The following is a 19,124-nucleotide window of genomic DNA, read 5'->3' as shown; positions in this document are numbered from 1 at the left end:
TTTTGATTAAGATGTCATTGAATCTGTAGATCAATTTGAAGAGACTTGATATCCAAACAATATTGGGTCTTCTGATCCATGAATATGGCAGATCTCCCCATTTATGTCAGTATTCTTTAAATTTATCTCCACAATGTTTTGTACTTCTTAGTGTACAAGGTTTCACCATTTTATAAGATGTGGTTTTTTTCATATTTTGATACTGTTAGAAATAGTATTGTTTAATTACCAATTATTTATAATACATACTAATACAATTGATTTTGCTAAATTATCCTTGTATGATGTAACCTTGCTAAACCACTTATTAGTTCTCATAATGTTTTGGGAGATTCCTTAGGGTATTCTATATATACAATTATATTGTCTTCAAATAAAGACAGTTATACTTTTTTCTTTCTAATCTCTATGCCTTTTATTTCTTTTCCTTACCTTGTTGCACTGGCTGTAACCTCCACTATAATGTTAAATAGAAGTGGTAAGAGCTAACATTCTTAACATGTTCTCAGTCTTAGTGGGGGAACATTCAGCCTATTTTTTTCAAATATGGTGTTATCTGTAGGTTTTCTGTAGATGCCCTTTTACGCTTTTACAGAGTGAGAAAGTTCTCTTCTATTCCTAGTTTGCTGAGTCTGTTTTTTTTTTTTTTGTCTGTCATGAAAGGATGTTGAATTTTGTTAAATGATTTTTTCTATGTATTTTGAGATAATCATATGGTTTTTCTTTTAATATTGATTTATTTTTAAATGCTAAACAAATTTTACATTCCTTGGGTAAATGCCACTTGGTGAATAATTTGCTTAATTATGCAAAAAATGCTTAATAGCAAATCAATTATTAAACATTCTTGCATCCATTTTCATGAGTTATATTGATCTCTATTTTTCCTCTATGTATGATGTCTTTGAGTTTGATATCAAGATAATATGGTCATTATAAAATGATGTGGAAAGTGTTTGCTCTTCTGTTTTCTAAAGGAGTTTGTAAAGAAATAATCATTTTTTTCATCCTTATAAATTTTGTATAATTCAATAGTGAAGACATCTAGGCCTATAATATTTCATGAAAATATTTTTAACTCCAAATTCAATTGCCTAAATTGATATAGGACTATTTGGTTTATCTTTTTTCTTGAGTGAGTTCTGGTAGTTGGATTTCTCAAAGAATATTTCCATTTTATCTGAATTGTAAAATGCGTTGGCTTAAGTTTGTTCATACATACATATTATCTGTTATTCACTGGAAGATCTGTAGTGATGCCTCCTTGTTCATTCATAATACTGAGAATTTTTGTCTTTTCTCCTTTAGTCAGTGTTTACTCAATCTAGTTGGAGGTTTGTCAGTTGGATCAGTCATGTCAAATAACCAGCTCTTTGTTTCATTGATTTTTAAATTGTTTTTTTTTTAATTTTCTTAATTTCAGCTCTATTTTTATGTCTTCTGCTTAGTTTATGTTTAATATGTTCTTATTTTTCTAGTTTCTTAAAATGAAGTCTTAGAGCACTTATTTTAAGCCTATCTTATTTGTGCTGTACATTTTTGTTAAGGCACTCTTTAGCTGCATTCCATTGTATTTTCATTCATTTCAAAATATTATCTTATTTTCCATTTAATACACAGGAAATTTAGTAGTGTACTGTATAAGTTGTAAATGTTTGGAAATTTTTCTAGACATCTTTCTTCTATTGACTTCTAGTTTAATTCTCTGATGCTCAGAGAACATATTTTCCATGGCTTCAGTGATTTTAAATTTTCTAAGACTTGTTTTGTAATGAAGGATATGGTCTATCTTAATCAATGTGTACCTAAAAAGAATATGCATTCTGCCCTTGACGGGTAGAGTGTGCTGCACAATTCACATTGGTCAAAGTTTTAAATTATATTGTTCAGATCTTCTATACCTTGTGATAGTCTCTCTACTTGTTATATTAATTACTGAGAGAAGACTTTCAATTTTAATTATAGATTTGACATTTTCTCTTTTAAGTTCTGTCAGTTTTTTGCTTCATAATTTTGGAGTTCTATTGTTATAGATACACATATTTAGGATTATAATATCTTGATAAATTTACCCTGTTATAACTATAACATGTTTCTTCTGATCCCTGGTAATATTTCCTTTCTAAAGTTTACATTTTCTGATGTTAGCATAGTGACTCTAGCTTTCTTTTTATTAGAGTTTGCATGCTATATTTTTTTCTGTCCCACTTTGCACCTATTTTTTATATTTAAAATGAATGTCTTATCTACAGCATATAAATAGGTATATTTTGTATACCAATTTTTATTTTATCCAATCTGACAATCTCAGCCTATTCATTGGAGTGTTTAGACTATTTTAATTTTATGTAATTATCTAAATGGTTGGGTTTAAATCTACCATATAATTATTTATTTTCTGATTGTCTCGTCTTTCTATTTTCCTCCTTTTCTACCTTTTTGACTTGAATGTTTTTATTGATTCTGCTTTATTTCCTCTTGTAACTTATTAGCTATACCTCTCTTTTCCTGTTTTAGTGAGTGGTTTAACATTTAAATGTAATTTTATTACATTGTTACTTTATCATAATCTATTTTACATAATATGTTACAGATTATTTTCGTATAACCTCTCCCATCCTTTGTGCTGTTATATATTTTACTTCCATATATATTAGAAACTTCACAATAAACAAAATATATATATAGATCATATATTACTATTTCTAGTGTTCTCCAATCTTTAATATACATCTGCCCTGCAAATTTTAGCTGCCTTGATCCTCATACCTGTCCCCTTTAACACCTATATTTACCTCCAGGCTATTTTTGTATTCTGTCTTATGTTTCAGTTAGAAACCATCTCCAGGCAGTTGGCTGGAGTAACTGTAGGGCTCACTTCATTTGTTTTCCTTGATTCAGAGATCAAATTCTGTGCTTATCTTTCAGTGTCAGAAAACACTGCAATTGTGTGTGTGTGTGTGCACACATGTGTGTTTCTGTAACAATTTAATTCTTCATGGATGGAAGCAAAAATCTATATATGTTTTTACCCATATCCATATCCCCTGGTCTGTTGGATTTCATTACTTCTTTTATTATCTTCTTGTAGAGACAGCCATGGGATATTGGTGAGTGGAGGGTGGCCACTGAAATGGAAAGATGGACTCATCTCAACTTCAGTCTTCTCTTCACCAACATTTCAACTACAATCACGTAAAAGAAAAATAAATGATCCTTGATATTCAGCTAAAACAGATTATCTTATAATAATTAAAATCCTTAGAAGCAAGTAAAACATGTTAAAATGAATATTTTTTAAAAGCTTAAGGTTGTGAAGTCTTGAGCTTTCTTCTTTTCTGCATATAATTGAAAAAGTAATTAATACTGATTAAATATGGAGACAAATGGAGAAAAACATTTTTGAACTTTAAATTCTTATCTTTCTGAAGACTTTGATTAAATATCTGTAATTACAGTAATATAGGCAGGCTAAAATTATTTATACTGTTAGAGTATCTAACTTCAAATTTTTAATTTAAAAAAGTTAGAGCAATAATGAATAGGGTGATCTGGCTCCAATGCTCCTGTAAATATCTTTAATAAAATTTTCATCAGTTGCTAAATTGATAGGTCTGAATTTCCCCATGCTTCCCGGTTTTTATGTTTCTTGACAAATAAAGCTGATTTAAATATCTTCCTGCAGCATTATACCCCAAGTTATTTTCTTTCCTCTCTTCCTTCATGTGTCTTATCAAGGCAGATATTATCCAGGCAGGTGAAATTAAGAGTAGAGGCAGTTGTCCATATAATTCAGCAAACCTGATGTGAAGTAAAAGAGATTTAAAGAGACAGAACCACCCATAATCGCCACCTGTGTCTATCAGATTCACCAAATAATTGTTTAGCTTTTCACTTCATTTTGGCATGACAGCTAGAGATGGAGTGAACCTATGGGAATGAGTAGATTGTTGTACAGAAGCAAAGATAATCTTTTAGGATTGATATGTTATACCTTCTGTAAGGGAAAATCATGACTCACTAATTTGGGTATGTGATCTGGGAATGTAATGAGTCTGTGAACAAAGGAGAATGCGTAAAGAGCATTTGTTTAGACTTAAAATGCCTTGCATACGCACAAGCCCAAAAGTGGATTAAAAAGAGATACAAACAAATAGCTAAATTGTAATTAGATTGGGGGAAAAAGGTTGAACATAGAGTAATTTTGTTAGAGAATGGGCAAGGATAACAGTGGGAAAAGGTGGATAGATAAGTTGGCATTTCTTCAATTAGAAAAATGGCAATTAAGGATCAGGGCTGGAGCCATTGTGATTCTACATTTATTTGGTACTCTAGAAGGTTTTGCTAATTAAAGTAAATTTGTTTTTTTTTTTTCAGTTAGAAAAATGTCAAACTAAGGAAGACAAGACTTGATGTATGGATAGAGAAGTGGTTAAATGGTAATCATTGCTTTGTGAGGAGTTGGGAGAGTTCTGTGTCCTACTCTTATAAACAAGGACTTTGAACTGGAAGTGATAACTCTTAAAACAGGACCTAGGAGTCTGGGATCCAACTGTGGGTTCCTAAGTCAGATGATCTTGTCAAACAAATGCTGGCCACTAAACTGTAGTGGTCACATTAGCCCACTCTTATGTATAACAGTAAGTACTGTGTACAAGTGTAGCCATTGTTTTTCGAGACAGGCATATTAGCATAGCAAGACATGCAGCAGTTATGTGAAGACTTCAAGATTTTTCAGTCGGGAGTGACAAGAGTATAGCGATAATTATAAAAACTTGCAAAAATCTAGAAGTGTTTGGAAAATTGAATAACATATTCTGGAATACTAGACCAATAACCATTCCCAAAACTTTAGAAGAGGGCATTTCAGTATTAGTGACAAGAAGAAGCACATGAAGGAGTTTTTTTTCAGGGGCTATAACAGCTGTATATGAAAATAAATTCAAGAAAGATTTCTATAAAGGCGTGGTCTGTGTGGGCATTTGGAATACATTTCTAACCATTTCCAATTTGTATCCTTAAACTACATCCTACCACAGTAATTTACATGATGCTACTGTCAGACAAAGAATATTGGAGTCACTGGATACCAACTTAGCCTGAGATGCCACTTCTTTTATATTGGTTTAAATAACTTCTCCTTCATTTGTACTAAGGAATTTCATGGTCCATTTTTTTTTCATTTTTAATTGTTTATCATATTAATTTCCTACATTTTAAAAATATTCATCCCCTGTGCAACTCATTCCCTATGCAAGACTCCCAAAGTCTGGTCTTCCATTATCCCAAAGACAGCACAAGAGATTGGAAAGCACATTTATATTATCCTGCATATTTTTCAAATCTCAGGAAGCTAAAATCCAGTTTGAACTTAGAGGCTGAGTATTCTCATGAATTCCAAAGCCATCAGAGTGAATTTAACCTTCCAGAAGGTCATCTTAATGCCACAGCCAAAAGCTACCCAATGGTTGTGAATAAATAACCAGTATAATCATTTTTTACTACTTGGAGAAAACCATGGGGTAAACTTAGAATGAATCACTAACATTTAATTGATGTGGCTTTGGCAACAGACTTAGTTTTTTTTAAGCTTGTTTCAGCCGTTCAGATAAAGAGAAGGATGTGCAAATAAAGAGATCTGTTTTCCCATCTGTAGTTTAAGTTTCTGCTGCCAATACCACATGTAGCTTAAAGATGTTTAGGAACCTGGAGAGACCTTCTACAAAGACTTATTTACATGACCACTTGCATTATAGGAATGCATGCCAATTAATAAGATGGTATGAATATTAAACACCCATGAGTCACTCTTTCTGGCTGAATTATGTTGGGGCCTCATTGTATGTTTGGCTGAAACTTTTATAGCTATGTGGAAGTTTTCAAAGTGAAAAAGTTTGAGTTTCAAAGTTTTCTATTTTTGTAGGATTTATGAATGAGGGTTGCAGAGGGGAAAAAGGTGATTACTAGCATAATTTGTTTGAAACTGTAAGTGGGTAGATCATTGCACAGAAGGAAGTATAAGCTTTTAGGATCCACGTGCTGTAAGTTACTGAAAATCATGGTATAGTAATCTGGGACTATTACTTGAGAATGTCATAAGTCTGGAAACAAGGGAGCATCAGCAGACATCATTTGTGTAGTCTTTTTAAAAAGCTTTTTAAGGTGCTGCCTCCAACATAGATTTCTCAAAAAAAAAAAAAAAAAAAAACACTCTCTGTTTTCTCTACATGAGGCAGATTGCAACTACCTCAAGTACATTGGTGCATATTCATCATTCGTTAATGCTTTTGATGAACTAACTCCCAGGGAAATGATTGCCAAAAGGTAGCTCCTTGGGAAATAACCAGGGTAGTTGTTGAGTAAAGTGTACCCAGATGCTGCAGTATAACACTAGCTGCACAAATGACAATTTGGTTTCCCTTGGATTCCATGACAGTATATGTATTATGTACCTACAGGGGCCCTCACTTCTCCCTGACAACGAGTTATAGAAATATATTGAGTGTCTGCTTTATAATGAGCACTGTGCCAGGCTTATTTAAAATGAGCTATGACTATTTAAGTCAGAATAGTTCTAAAAAGCCCTTGTTGTCCCACAGCAAGCAGGTAGCCAAGCAGGTCTTTGAGCTCAGTCTTTCCAACTCTGAAGCATATAGTCTTCTCACTTCATTTATCTGAATATTCAGAGTAACTTAGAACTAAAGTCAGGTTTTCTTAAACCTGGCCTGTAATAATCTCTTTTGACAGATACATTAATAGTACCAAGAGTTTTGAGGTTACAAATTCAAACCATTACAGATATGTGAAACTGGATCTGTGAGAAAAGATGGAGACACTTGAATCTGCAGAAGAAAAGGCTGAGAAACAAATTAGTGGCATTTCCCAAACACCCCAGATCATTGCTAATTCATATCCTACTCACTTGGAAATTTATGTTAACTGAAATAGTGCTGGAAATCAACTTTTTTTCTTTGCAGCTATTTATAAAAGATGATGTTGCTATGTGAACGAATATGGTGTAAAACAAGTTTGGAAGAGGCATGGTTTATGTAGTTTGGATATTTGTCACCTCCAAATCTCATGTTGAATTGTGACCTCCATTGTTGGAAGTGGGACCTGATGGGGGTGTTTGGGTCATGGGAGTGGATCCCTTATGAATGGCTTGGTGTCCTCCTTGAAGTAATGCGTGAGATCTCGCTGTATTGGTTCACACGAGAGCTGTTGTTTAAAAGAGTCTGGCACTCACCCCCCTCTCTCACCATGTAACACACGCCAGCTCCGCTTGCCTTCCATTATGAGTAAAAGCTACCTGAGGCCTTACCAGAAGCTAAGCAGATGTCAGCATCATGCAGAATTATGAAATATATCTCTTTTCTTTATAAATTATTCAGTCTTAGGTACCCATTTATAGCAATGCAACATGGACTAAGGCAATAGTCAACGAAGTTAACAGAATGATTTGCTTTAAAAGAGGGCAACTCACTCTTCTGGCTAAATGCATTAAGAAGTTCATATAATGAATGATCTGATTTGCTCACTACAAATGACCCCAGGAATGTGACTCTTTAGTTAGAACTTAGTTCTCACAATACTGTGGATGCTGGTGTTAAACAGGATGGCAGCATTCCACTTGGCATCTAGAATTCCTCGGGATGAGAGCCAGAGTTACTGTGCCACACTAGCTTCCTAGACCTGGGACCTTCAGGCCCAGTGATGCTGTGCACTGGCACAGGGACTGAGGAGGATGTTAGAACAGCCTACTGTTGGCTTTCCTTTGCTTTGGTCATCCATTCTTGTCCCAAGGACTTTAAAGTACTAAGAAATCCATCATTAAAATATTCAGGAATTCTGAGTGATCTTACCTCTGTGGCTATCTGAATTAATGAAGTCTGGCTTCATGTGAAAAATAACTACAGAAAAGGAAGTCAGCTGTTTGCTTTGGTTGCTAAAGTCAGAGCGAAAAAGAAGCAGATTGAGATTTCACAAGAAGAGGTTCACGTCCATTAACGATGAGGAAGACTGTTCTAAAGGTTTATTGTTTTTCATTCACCTGTTCATTCATTCCACATCAGTAAGGGCTGACTATGTGTTAGGTGTGATGCTGAGCACTGGTGATAGAGTCAGACGCCTGGGGAGTATAATTACCATCCTGTAAAATAAGAGCAATCATGGAGCACGAGCCACTTATATGGGAGAATGGAGGAGATGAATCAAATCCAGTTATGCCTGCACGATGCTTACGGTCTAATAACATTTATTTTGAGAACTGCTGCCATTTTCTGAATTATAACAGTGTGCCTCTTGCAAGCATTGTGCCAAGCTTATCACATGCTTTGTTTCTGGTCCTCAAAGCACCCCTATAATAAAGATAGTGGGATCTAATTTGCAAATGAAGACACTAAGGCCAGATGCGGAGGCAGCTAGGGGTGGGGAGCAGCAGGGTAACACTCACTGGTGAGATGAGTGGGGATTTTCGGCCACACACCCTAAGGTAGCAACTTGAAAACCCCCAGTGGAAATGTTTCTTCAAAATTCTCGGCCACCATCCCACAAGGAACCACACCCATCTTGACTGCTCATGTCCCTCTCAGACACAGTAACTTTCCTCTTTACTGAAGTCTGGTGCCAGACAATATTCCTGCCCCAAGCAGTCTTAACATTCTTCCCCCAAAAGGAGAGCCTTATAGAAAGTCCTGTATTTGCTTCTAGGAGACTGAGAAGGTCTGCTCCTTGCATACCAAACATATGCAAGGGAATGTATTCAAGGTATCAGTAAAAGAGAATGGGGACTCCATTCTCTATGAGATTCTCTACCATTCTGCTGCTGACTGCTCTGAATGGGTTCCAGGTGTACCGAGATGGAGCTTGTTCAGCCCTCAGTTGACCAGTTGTCCTAGGGACTGGTGTTTTCCTCAACCAACTGTATATTTTCTTTGTGTAAGACAACTTTACAAGGACTGGGAAGTAGTGCCTTAAGTCATCCCATGAGGTGCCTGGGTCTTGATGGTGGTGGTAACTGTGAGAATTTGTTAATACCTTGAGAGACAGAGAGAAGGCACATGGAACAATGGGAACAGGTGAGAGGGTTGACCAGAATCAGAGATGTAATTGGTGACCTTGCAAGGATGAAGCCCATTGGTACATCCAATGATCCAACCCTTGAACTCATTAGCAAGGCCCTGTGGGCAACTACACTCACAGCCAGAAATGTGACTCACATTTGTGGGGTTTTTTTGTTTTTCTTTTTTGTTTCTTGTTTTGTTTTGAGACAGAGTCTCGCTCTGTCACCAGGCTGGAGTGCAGTGGTGTGATCTCAGCTCACTGCAACCTCCACCTCCCGGGTACAGGCAATTCTCCTGCCTCAGCCTTCCAAGTAGCTGGGACTACAGGTGCGCGCCACCACACCCAACTTTTTTTTTTTTTTGTATTTTTAGTAGAGGCGGGGTTTCACCATGTGGGCCAGGATGATCTCGATCTCTTGACATCCTGATTTGCCCACCTCGGCCTCCCCAAGTGCTGGGATTACAGGCATGAGCCACCGCACCCAGCTGTGAACTCACATTTGTTGAGAGCAATACTGCATCAACTCATTGAAGATGAGGGAGGCTTGCCCCTTTGAACTTAGTTCCTACTACAACTGTTTGATTATCTTGTGAGTTCTTAAAATTCTCTGAGAAAAAAACTGGCTTCAGAAGTACAATATCTAACACTTGTAATTCAGGTTACAATATTTTTATGAACTGCAATAAACTAATTGTGCCTTAAAGAAACTACATGAAGATGGTGTCAGCATTTTCAATATAAACCTCCATTTCTAAAGCTTTATGTATTCCGAAGACATTTTCTTGCAGGGAAACTTGGCATGTGTCTGAGCCCCTGACTGTCCACACCTCACTTCATAGGTACTTACAAATGAATCCTTCACATTCACTACATTTGGCATCTGTAATTTTTAGAAATAAAAATGGCCTTAATAGTGAATGGTTTCTGAGTTTAATGTCAGAGCATGCAATTCTCCAGGAATCAGAGAACTCAAGAATTCCAAAAGTCCTGTTTTATATTGGGTGTTGAAAGGAAAGTAAAAAAATTTAAGGGGACTGATGCTAGAAAATGTTGTTGTCTTCTGAAAGGCTCCAGACTTAGACTACCTTCAACATTTTTTCTACCCCCAAATTCCTCCTCTGCCCTATTTCCTGCAACTGCCCCATGGCTTTGTGTTATAGGTTAGACAAACATGTATGGGCTTTGTTTATGGCACCTATTGCCAAAATGAAAAAGGCTGTCAAGATTCTCACTTGCTTTTTGAATCTTCATTTGAGGAGACTGGATTAAGTGCTCTATGTGTCTTATAACACACAGAAGAGGGAGACAAAGCCAGAAAAACATTGCCCTTGGAAGACTGCCTGTCACCAATCTAGAGGTGTATTAGGCCATTGTTACCTTGCTATAAAGAAATACCTGACACTAGGTAATTTATAAGAAAAGAGGTGTAACTTGTTCCTGGTTCTACAGGCTGTATAGGAAGCATGGTGCTTGCATCAGCTGCCGATGAGGGCCTCAGGAAGCTTCCTATCATGGTGGAAGGTGAAGGAGGAGCAGGTGTCTCAAATGCAAGAGCAGGAGCAAGAGAGAAGGTGGGAGGTGCCACACACTTTTAAACAACCAGATTTCACGTGAACTCACTCATCACTAAGGGGATGGCACTAAGTCATGCATGATGAATATAACCCCCGATTCAAACACCTCCCACCAGCCTCCAGCTCCAACACTGGGGATTACATTTCAACATGAGATGTAGCAGGAACGCAGATCCAAACCATATCAGGAGGCAAAGTAAACTCTAAAAAAACCCTGGCGAGAAGTCTAAGGATTCAATCCAAGAGGGCAGAAGGAAGAGTTGCTAGGCACTTGGGATTCTCAGAACTATATAGATAAGGTTGCATAGGCATCCTGCATAGGACCAGACAACCAGCTAGATGCCAGGCATGTTGACAGTGGACTCCAGCTTCAGAATGGGGAGCCCAGGAACCAAGCTAGAATTCCGGGGCCAGCACCAATTTCAGAGGAGAAGCTGGGCACCTTGCCTGGAAGCCATGGGGCCATGCTGTGAGCCTTCTGCTCACGTGGCTGCCTCAATGGCTATGAACTGAGCAGCACTTTGGGGTTTACTTGTGCTTCTGGGGGGAATCAGTATAGCTTGGTGGCTAAGAGCATTGTCTTTGTAGTTAGGCCTAGATTCAAGTCCAGGCTTTCATTTACAGCACATGACCTTGGACAAGTTGCTTAACCTCTTTTAGCTGTGATTCCTCATTTCTATATGGCAATAATGGTTCTTACCTTATAGGTATGTGAGGATGAAGAAATGATATAAAAAAAGCAGAACTCCTGATAGCTGTAAGAAGCACCAAACTTTTGATGACGCGTCTTCTCGAAAGAAAAAGTGCCCCTAATGTCCTGCCCTGCTGAGCCCTCCTTGATTCAGGGATAGGTGGTCTTGAGGATGCTGGGGTAAATTATTAGGGCAGGCAGCCTGGGGCACATAGGGTCTGACACATCTCAGCTGCTACATCCCATGAATCTTTGATTCTCATCTTCAAAGACTGAGTCGGTTCTGATGAAGATCTACTTACTCCTGTAAATCTGAAATATTTCAGTCTTCCAGAATTGCCCCAGTTACAACACATGGACATGCTAAATCTGAAGTGTTGTATGTATAAGCTAAAATTAAGAAAAGACACAGAAGTCTGAATAGCAGTGTCCTTTTTTTGACTCATCTGGCAGTGCCTCCCCATGCAAACAGCTGATCCTTTCTCAAAAACACCATTGTATAAAAATTAAGTACCCTTAATTGAAGAGAAAATGAAAAGAGAAGGTCATGAATAATCTGCAAGGCTGGTTGAGAATAAAGCTGGCCAGGTGGAGGCCCTGAAATTAATGAGGCTAAAACCCTTGTAATCCTGGGAAGGAAAAGTACTTCTCATGGTGTGTCTGTATGATTCAGATATCCTGGAGTCCATGACCAAACATCCCATGGCATATGAGATGGTTAAATGGCACCGTACTGGAGAAAAGGGTATCTGTATCTTCCTACTAAATATCCCTGTGAAGATTGAAGCTTCTTGCGTAGAGACTTCATCTTCCTAGTACTTCCAATACCAAGCACCAAACCTCCTTGAGCCTAGAAAAGCCAACTCTGTACACATTCCCATCCCTTTATTTTTGTCTTAGTATTAGGAAATCCCCAGATTTCTGCTACTCAGCAAAGAGGTTTTGAGGAGGAAGGTAGGGGAATGGGCAAATTCTGAAGTTTGGATAGTAATTGCTTAGCATGAAGGGAGATTGTATATAAAAGATACTTAAGGATAAGCTATTCACCTATCAGATATCTACTAATATGTAATAAATATACTAAACATTTTGTGTAGTTTGCCATTCATTATTCATTTACTTGGCTGTCTCACAATGTGCTTAGTGTCGTTCTAAATTCTAAGGATTAAATGGTGAACATACTTTAATCCTCACAGCAGTAAAAGGAACCTGAGACCTCGAGAGGCTAAAGCTCCTGCACAGGGGTTGAAACAATTAGTCATTGGCGGAGATCACACCACAAGCCTCTGTTCTTAAAGCACCAAAGAAGTGGTAGCTGTTGAGCTTTTGGTACAAACATTACGTCATAATCTATTATATTCCCCACCATGCCTAACACAGTGCTAAGTTGTTCCGCTTACCCAGTGCTAGACTTGTAAGATGCTTCTAAGATGAAACCTAGGAAGTTTCGTTCCAGGATTATCATATGAACAGGAGACTTTCTGGATGACATCCAGATCTTGGAAGCTGCCTCATTGGCCTTGATAAACCACACCACCATTCCAGAAATGATGTGGTAATTTTTTTAGATACTGTACTTTTCTCCATATATAAAATGTTTTGGAGGTGACACACAATTAACAGACTATGTCACATACATGGTGAAATCATCTTAATTTGTTCTAGGGAATAGTGGGATCCCTGGGACTGCCAAGAAATCCAAAGCGTTATTGATGATTTTTGTCATTGAATAAAGAGAGAGTGAAAGAAAGTGGCTCACAGTCTTCTCAGCTGGTCGAATGAAGCCCACATGATATGTGGTGTTATGATGGGAAAGGTACCCTTTGGGATGACCCTTCTGGCATGTGAATTACTTGTCCCCATAGTCAAATTAAGAGGCCAGAGATTTAGTCACCTGCTGAATGGGTGATCATTCATGCACGAGATACACAATTACCATTGTTAGGACGTCACTTCAATTTATGTGTTCTCATTACTCATTATTTCAGTTAATAAATTTCACCTAATTGGTTGAAGTCATATGATTCCCAGATTGAAATAAGGGTGACCACAATTTGGTCTCTAATGACTGTTCCTTTTCTAACTCTAAAAACCTATCCAGGATATATGCACAAGCGACTATTGCTGCTCATAACAGGCTGGTCTTCTTATCTCATATTACATGAAGGGGGATGTTTTCAGGTTCAAAAATGTCCACTTCATGCACCTCACTGGAAATTTACTACACCACTAATACTGTTTCCAAATGCTTATCATTATTATCTTTTTTAATTACACTTTAAATTCTAGGGTACATGTGCACAACGTGCAGGTTCGTTACATATGTATACATGTGCCATGTTGGTGTGCTGCACCCGTTAACTCGACATTTGCATTAGATATATCTCCTAATGCTATCCCTCCCACCACCCCATGACAGGCCCCAGTGTGTGATGTTCCCCACCCTGTGTCCAAGTGTTCTCATTGTTCAATTTCCACCTATGAGTGAGAACATGCGGTGTTTGGTTTTCTGTCCTTGTGACATTTTTCTTTTTCTTAAATTCACGCTTCTAGGTGTCTCCTTTCCTCCAGATCATACCCCAATTTCCATGATTCTTTTATCCTTTTATGTGAGCCTTCTCTAATCCTTTCTCTCTCTGTCTCTCTATCTCAGAATCCAACTGCCAGATGAGAACATTGGACAGTGGGATAGGAACCTTCCCACTCCCAGACTCGGGAAATCGCTCGACGGGACGGTACCTATGCCAGCCAGACTCCCCAGAGGACTCTGAGCCTCTCCTGCCTCTCCAGTCAGCCCTTCCTGTGGTTTCTTCCATGAGAGCCCAAACCCTTGAACGTGAAGTGCCTTCCTCCACAGACGGCCAGCGCCCTGCAGATAGCGCCATTGTTCATTCCACATCCGACCCCGTCATGACCGCCAGAGGGATGCGGCTTCTTCAAAGCCGCCTCCCCAAACCAGCTTCCTCAGGTAAAATGCCAATTTCCCACCCTTAATAACATGCTTGCTGACAAAAAAAGGAAAACTTTTCACCAGGAGATGAGTAAGTCAGTGACCTGCCTGATAAAAGTGTAGATATGTGAAAATTCCTTCATGTCCTTCACCAACAAGCAAAACAATGTGTATAAGACAACATCTAATCATAGTATTACATTAAGCAGTATGCACACAAATAAGGAAACAGACATGCAAGTACTGGTATATGGATATATGAACTGATTAAGAAAAAAGCCATGCAACATACATTCGTGAGGTTTTATCCTATAAAACTTAACTCTGAATATAGACCAATTTCAGCCCAAAATATAAATTTAACTACAAGGTTGCTTGCCTTCTAACCAGAAACGTACATATTCTGATGTATGCCTATCCGGTTAAAATATATTTATATGTTGAACTATAAAAGACATAGTTTGATAAATCAGCAGTAGATCGTGCACTAATTGCAATAGAATAGAGTGAGCCTTCCCATTGAGAAGCACTATCTTTCGTGGCAGTCAGTTGAAACAGGCTTTCATGATGAAAGACAGAGCTAGGCTAAGGGTCACCATTTTTTCATTGTTCCCTCCCAATTAAAAATATTTATTGCAGCCCAGGATGACACTAAATTATTTTTAACTTGTATGTCTTATGTTGCTTTTACAACATGCATAAGCATTGGAACTAAAACTTTAAATCGATCACTTTCATGTATGAGTTGATGATTAGAAAGGAGCTGCAAGTGGAGATTATGCTATAGGCTTCTGAGAAATTAGAAAAGGAGACTTTTAATTATAAATCTTTGAATAAATGTGATTGGGCTGTTCCCATGGCTGAGTTCTTCCTTTATATAGGAATACCCATTGCCACGAATGTTGCATCACAAACTTCTGCTCATTCCAAGTCAAGGCGACATTTTTAAAGACTGTAATGCATATTATTTTTGAAATAAATGTGTTGTTAATTAATGACGCAGCCTCCAGAGATTCAGGGGCAAAATCTTAGTTATAGATTGTGTACTCCATGCCTGAATAGTCACATGTGTGACCTCAATTCAGCGGCGGCTGCCGTAGACTCCATGATTAAACACTGTCATTATAACAAATTAAATAGAAACCGCATGTCTTGAATTGCTTCATAAGGGATCAGAAGGAGATTGTTCGGGTCTTGCTGCTAATATCCACTGCACCAGGTATCTAAGCATTCTGTCTTTTTTGTTTTTGTTTATGTTTCGAGATGGAGTCTCACTCCGTCACCCAGGCTGGAGTGCAATGGTGCAATCTTGGCTCACCACAACCTCCACTTCCTGGATTCAACTGAGTCTCTTGCCTCTGCCTCCTGAGTAGCTGGAATTACAGTCATGTGCCACCACACCTGGCTAATTTTTTGTATTTTTAGTAGAGATGGGGTTTCATCATGTTGGCCAGGCTGGTCTTGAACTCCTGACCTCAGGTGATCTGCCTGCCTTGGCCTCCCAAAGTGCTGGGATTAGTCAGGAGCCACCACACCTGGCTTTGGGTTCTATCTTAATTAAATTACAATGAAGAGTTGTAAAAAGGTAGTATATGGTAGAGAGTGAGGTGAACACACTGTAGGAAATTTTTGTCACCCATCCTGAACTTTCCTGTCTCGACATGATATCTGTGGTCCAGAAGCAGGGGCTACTTTCCAATGCTTCTCTTTTCTGTGTCCATCTGTTACTCATGTTAAAAATTAGGGAATGAGGACTAGCTGGAACAAAAAGAAAATGAGATTATACCTCCGTTTTGAGCAGTCACTGCCTGTTTAATGTGTACATTCTAATTGGTTATTTTTCTTATCCCTATATAAAAAATGGAAGTCACTATACAAAACTCACAGTGCTGATGAAAACACAGTTCTTAGCTTCCCCTCACAAACAAAATGCTCTGGAGAGGCTGTCACAGCATGTCTTGCTTATAATCACTGAGGTTGGAGGATAATGACAGCAATTCTCCATTCTGGCATGACAAAGGCATACACTATGCAGGTTAATCTACTTTCATGGGTAATGGGGAAACTCTCTTTAATTGTTCTCTGCTAATTACGCCCTTGCTACTCAATGTGGTCCATGGGCCAGCATCAGCAGCATCACCTGGGAGCTTGTCAGAACTGCAGACTTTCAGAGCCCACCCCATACCTACTGAATCAGCATGCACGTGAACAAAAGCTCAGCTGATCCATATGTACATTAAAGCTTGAAAAGTACTGCCCTGAGAGATGTTTAAGGGCTCCAAGCAAAGCTTCCCAATCCACACTATTCAAAATGACCTTAATAAGTATTTTAGGAAAATCTGGGTTCCCTGTGTTTGAGGAAGCCTGCAAATTCAAATCCTCTCTTCGGAAACTACGCTAATGCCCATTGGCACACTGAAGACTCTGGGAAGTCCTCCAAAAAAGAAACTTGATTGTTGTTCGATGAATAACATTATTTGAAGAATAACTTTAGTGTTTCCTAAATGGTTTGCCTGCTGAACCCTTTCTAACCTGTAAAGTCTTTCAACATTTTGTAGAAAAGTAGTCTAAGAACAGTTCACCTCGGGGTCTTGAAAAGGGGCTTCTATAGATGTGTATGCATAATTATGCAGATGTTTTGGGCAGCACAGACTACAGTGGGACAGAGTGGCAGGAAGCCCAGCTTTCACTGTATTTGGACCTTTTTTATTATTTCTGAATGTCTCCCCCACCTCCTTCCCTAAACTTGTAAAATGTTGATGAAAGCTGATGTGTGATTCCCCGTATGTGTCCTCATTTAGGAAAAGTCAGTTCCCAAAAGCAGAATGAAGCAGAGCCAAGGCCTCAGACGTGCTCGTCATTCGGATATGCTGAAGACCCAATGGCAAGCCAGCCGCTTCCAGACTGGGGGAGTGAAGATGCTGCCACCGGGACCCAGGTGAGGGGTCGGGAGAGGTGAAGGGTGCCATCCACCTGTTGGTCCTGATTGTAAAAAGTGTACCCTAGAAACACTTTTATGATAGATTTCACTTTAAATGAAATTTGCTGTTGGTTTACTGAATATAAACCAAGGTCTAGAGTTCATCTTTTTCCCTGCCTTATTAAGGAATACTGTGGGTTCTTGGGACACTTTTATTCTGAAGAAATCAAAGTGCTTCTGAAATGCACCCAGATTCTTGGGTATGGATGCGCTCCCCTGGTTAGATATTGTGGGACAAGCATTCACTCTCCCAAGCCATGTGGGCGCCATTGGAATGATGTTTTTTCTATTTTTTCAGTATCTCAGTAGTTATTTTAACCTTTACTTTGTTCTTATGAAACAGGGAAAGCAGGTCTAATTCTATTGCTTTTAAGGATGGCTAATCAGAAGCTCGGTGTGGTCAAATGACTTGCTAGGATCCGTGAGCCCTGAGTTTCATTTTTGCAGTGGGTTCTTCGTCTGCCCTGAGATGACACACACAGAACTCCTGATGGGTGGCTATGGGTGTCTGGCTCAGGGACTCCTTGCTCATCCCTAGTGGGGGTTATGTGGTACCCCCTCCTGTTTACCCTTTCCAGCAGGTTACTCTGACCATGGTCAGCCTATTTGCCATTTCACCACTCGTCCTGGGGCTGGCCCACTGCAGCATCTACCCTGGTGCCTGGTGGTGAGAAAGGTGGAGGAAGACAAATGGTTCATTTTCCAGAACTTCCTGGCCCCTCCTTGGCCCTTCCCACTTCTGCTGCCCTTGGCTTTCCCAGGTCTGGTATCAAGAGCCCTGGTTGCTATTTTTACTAGAGTTTCTGCCCAACTATGATGATGAGATACCCAGATTCACCCACATCTGAAGTCCCCCTCACTCATTGTGGCCAAACCACCATTCAGCCTTGAGCATCTGCCTCAGTATGGAAGGGGACCATGGACAAGTAGGGGAGCAGATCCCCCGGGCCCACAGACTCAATTTCCAGTGGAGAATGCTAAAGTCCTGCTGGACCATGTTCAGGGTCCCGGGGAAAGTTACTGTGGAGCCGAGACTGGAACTGGGCCCTCTGAAGTCCAGGGCAGCACCTGGGATGGCTGCCTTCTCAGGACGTGGGTCTGAGAGGCAAAGAAGGAAACCGTGTATTCTGCCATGCCTTAAGTCAAACACAAAATGTTAGGGCTCCTCCAGATCAGTGCCTCCCAAACCACAGCAGGCATCAGAACCACCTGAAGGGCTACAATCTTGTTGCCCACATAGACTTGTGTCTGATTTGGCATATACAGAGTGAGGTGTACACATTTCTAACAAATCCCCAGGTGATGCTGATGCCGCTGATCCATGGAACACACTTTGCACAGAGCATTGCTGCCACTGTTCCAAAGGACTCTGCGCTGGCTTTGGGAGGATTGGGAAACCGGCAAATTGAGAAAATTGAGAGCTGTAAAATTGAGAAAATCATGACAGACACCCAGAGTTGGAGAGCAGAAAACCAGTTCAGGAACAACAGTTGGTGTTGATGGCAAAGGAGTTTGAATAATTCCAAGAAAGTAAAAACGAAAAAAAAAGTTACTCTTGCTGACCCAGAGGGGACCTGCACTCCTCACATAAGATATACATCCACCAGTGGACACACCTCTCTAGGATTCCCTTCCTTATCGTCCTGCACCAGCCCCATGCACTGGAAATCCTTGAAACTCAGAACCCTGCTTTGTTGACTGCCAGATAGGGAAAGTTTCAAGCAGGAATTAGCTTTATATTTCTAGTACCTGGCACGATGCCTGGTTCAGTTAGCATTTGTTGAATGGAGCTATGAAACGATGTACCTCATCATGTGCAGACTGGACTGGGTCCTTTTGGAGCTCTGGACACAGGTTCCCCAGAAC

General features: G+C 39.3%; 1 protein-coding gene across 9 annotated transcripts in view; it reads left to right on the top strand.

The window, feature by feature from the left end:
• NCKAP5 (NCK associated protein 5) overlaps nt 1-19,124 on the top strand; it is a 996,626-nt gene that overhangs the window by 921,767 nt on the left and 55,735 nt on the right. For all 9 annotated transcript variants that reach the window (XM_063647383.1, XM_063647384.1, XM_063647388.1 and 6 more), the window contains 2 exons: nt 13,982-14,296; nt 17,080-17,216. In XM_063647383.1, the coding sequence (XP_063503453.1) occupies nt 13,982-14,296; nt 17,080-17,216 (452 nt within the window). The remainder of the gene's footprint in view (nt 1-13,981; nt 14,297-17,079; nt 17,217-19,124) is intronic.

The sequence above is a fragment of the Pongo pygmaeus genome, chromosome 11 (genome assembly GCF_028885625.2).
Source record: "Pongo pygmaeus isolate AG05252 chromosome 11, NHGRI_mPonPyg2-v2.0_pri, whole genome shotgun sequence".
Lineage (NCBI taxonomy): Eukaryota > Metazoa > Chordata > Mammalia > Primates > Hominidae > Pongo > Pongo pygmaeus.
Note: the sequence above shows the minus strand (reverse complement) of the source record. Positions and strands in the feature narration are given on the sequence as shown.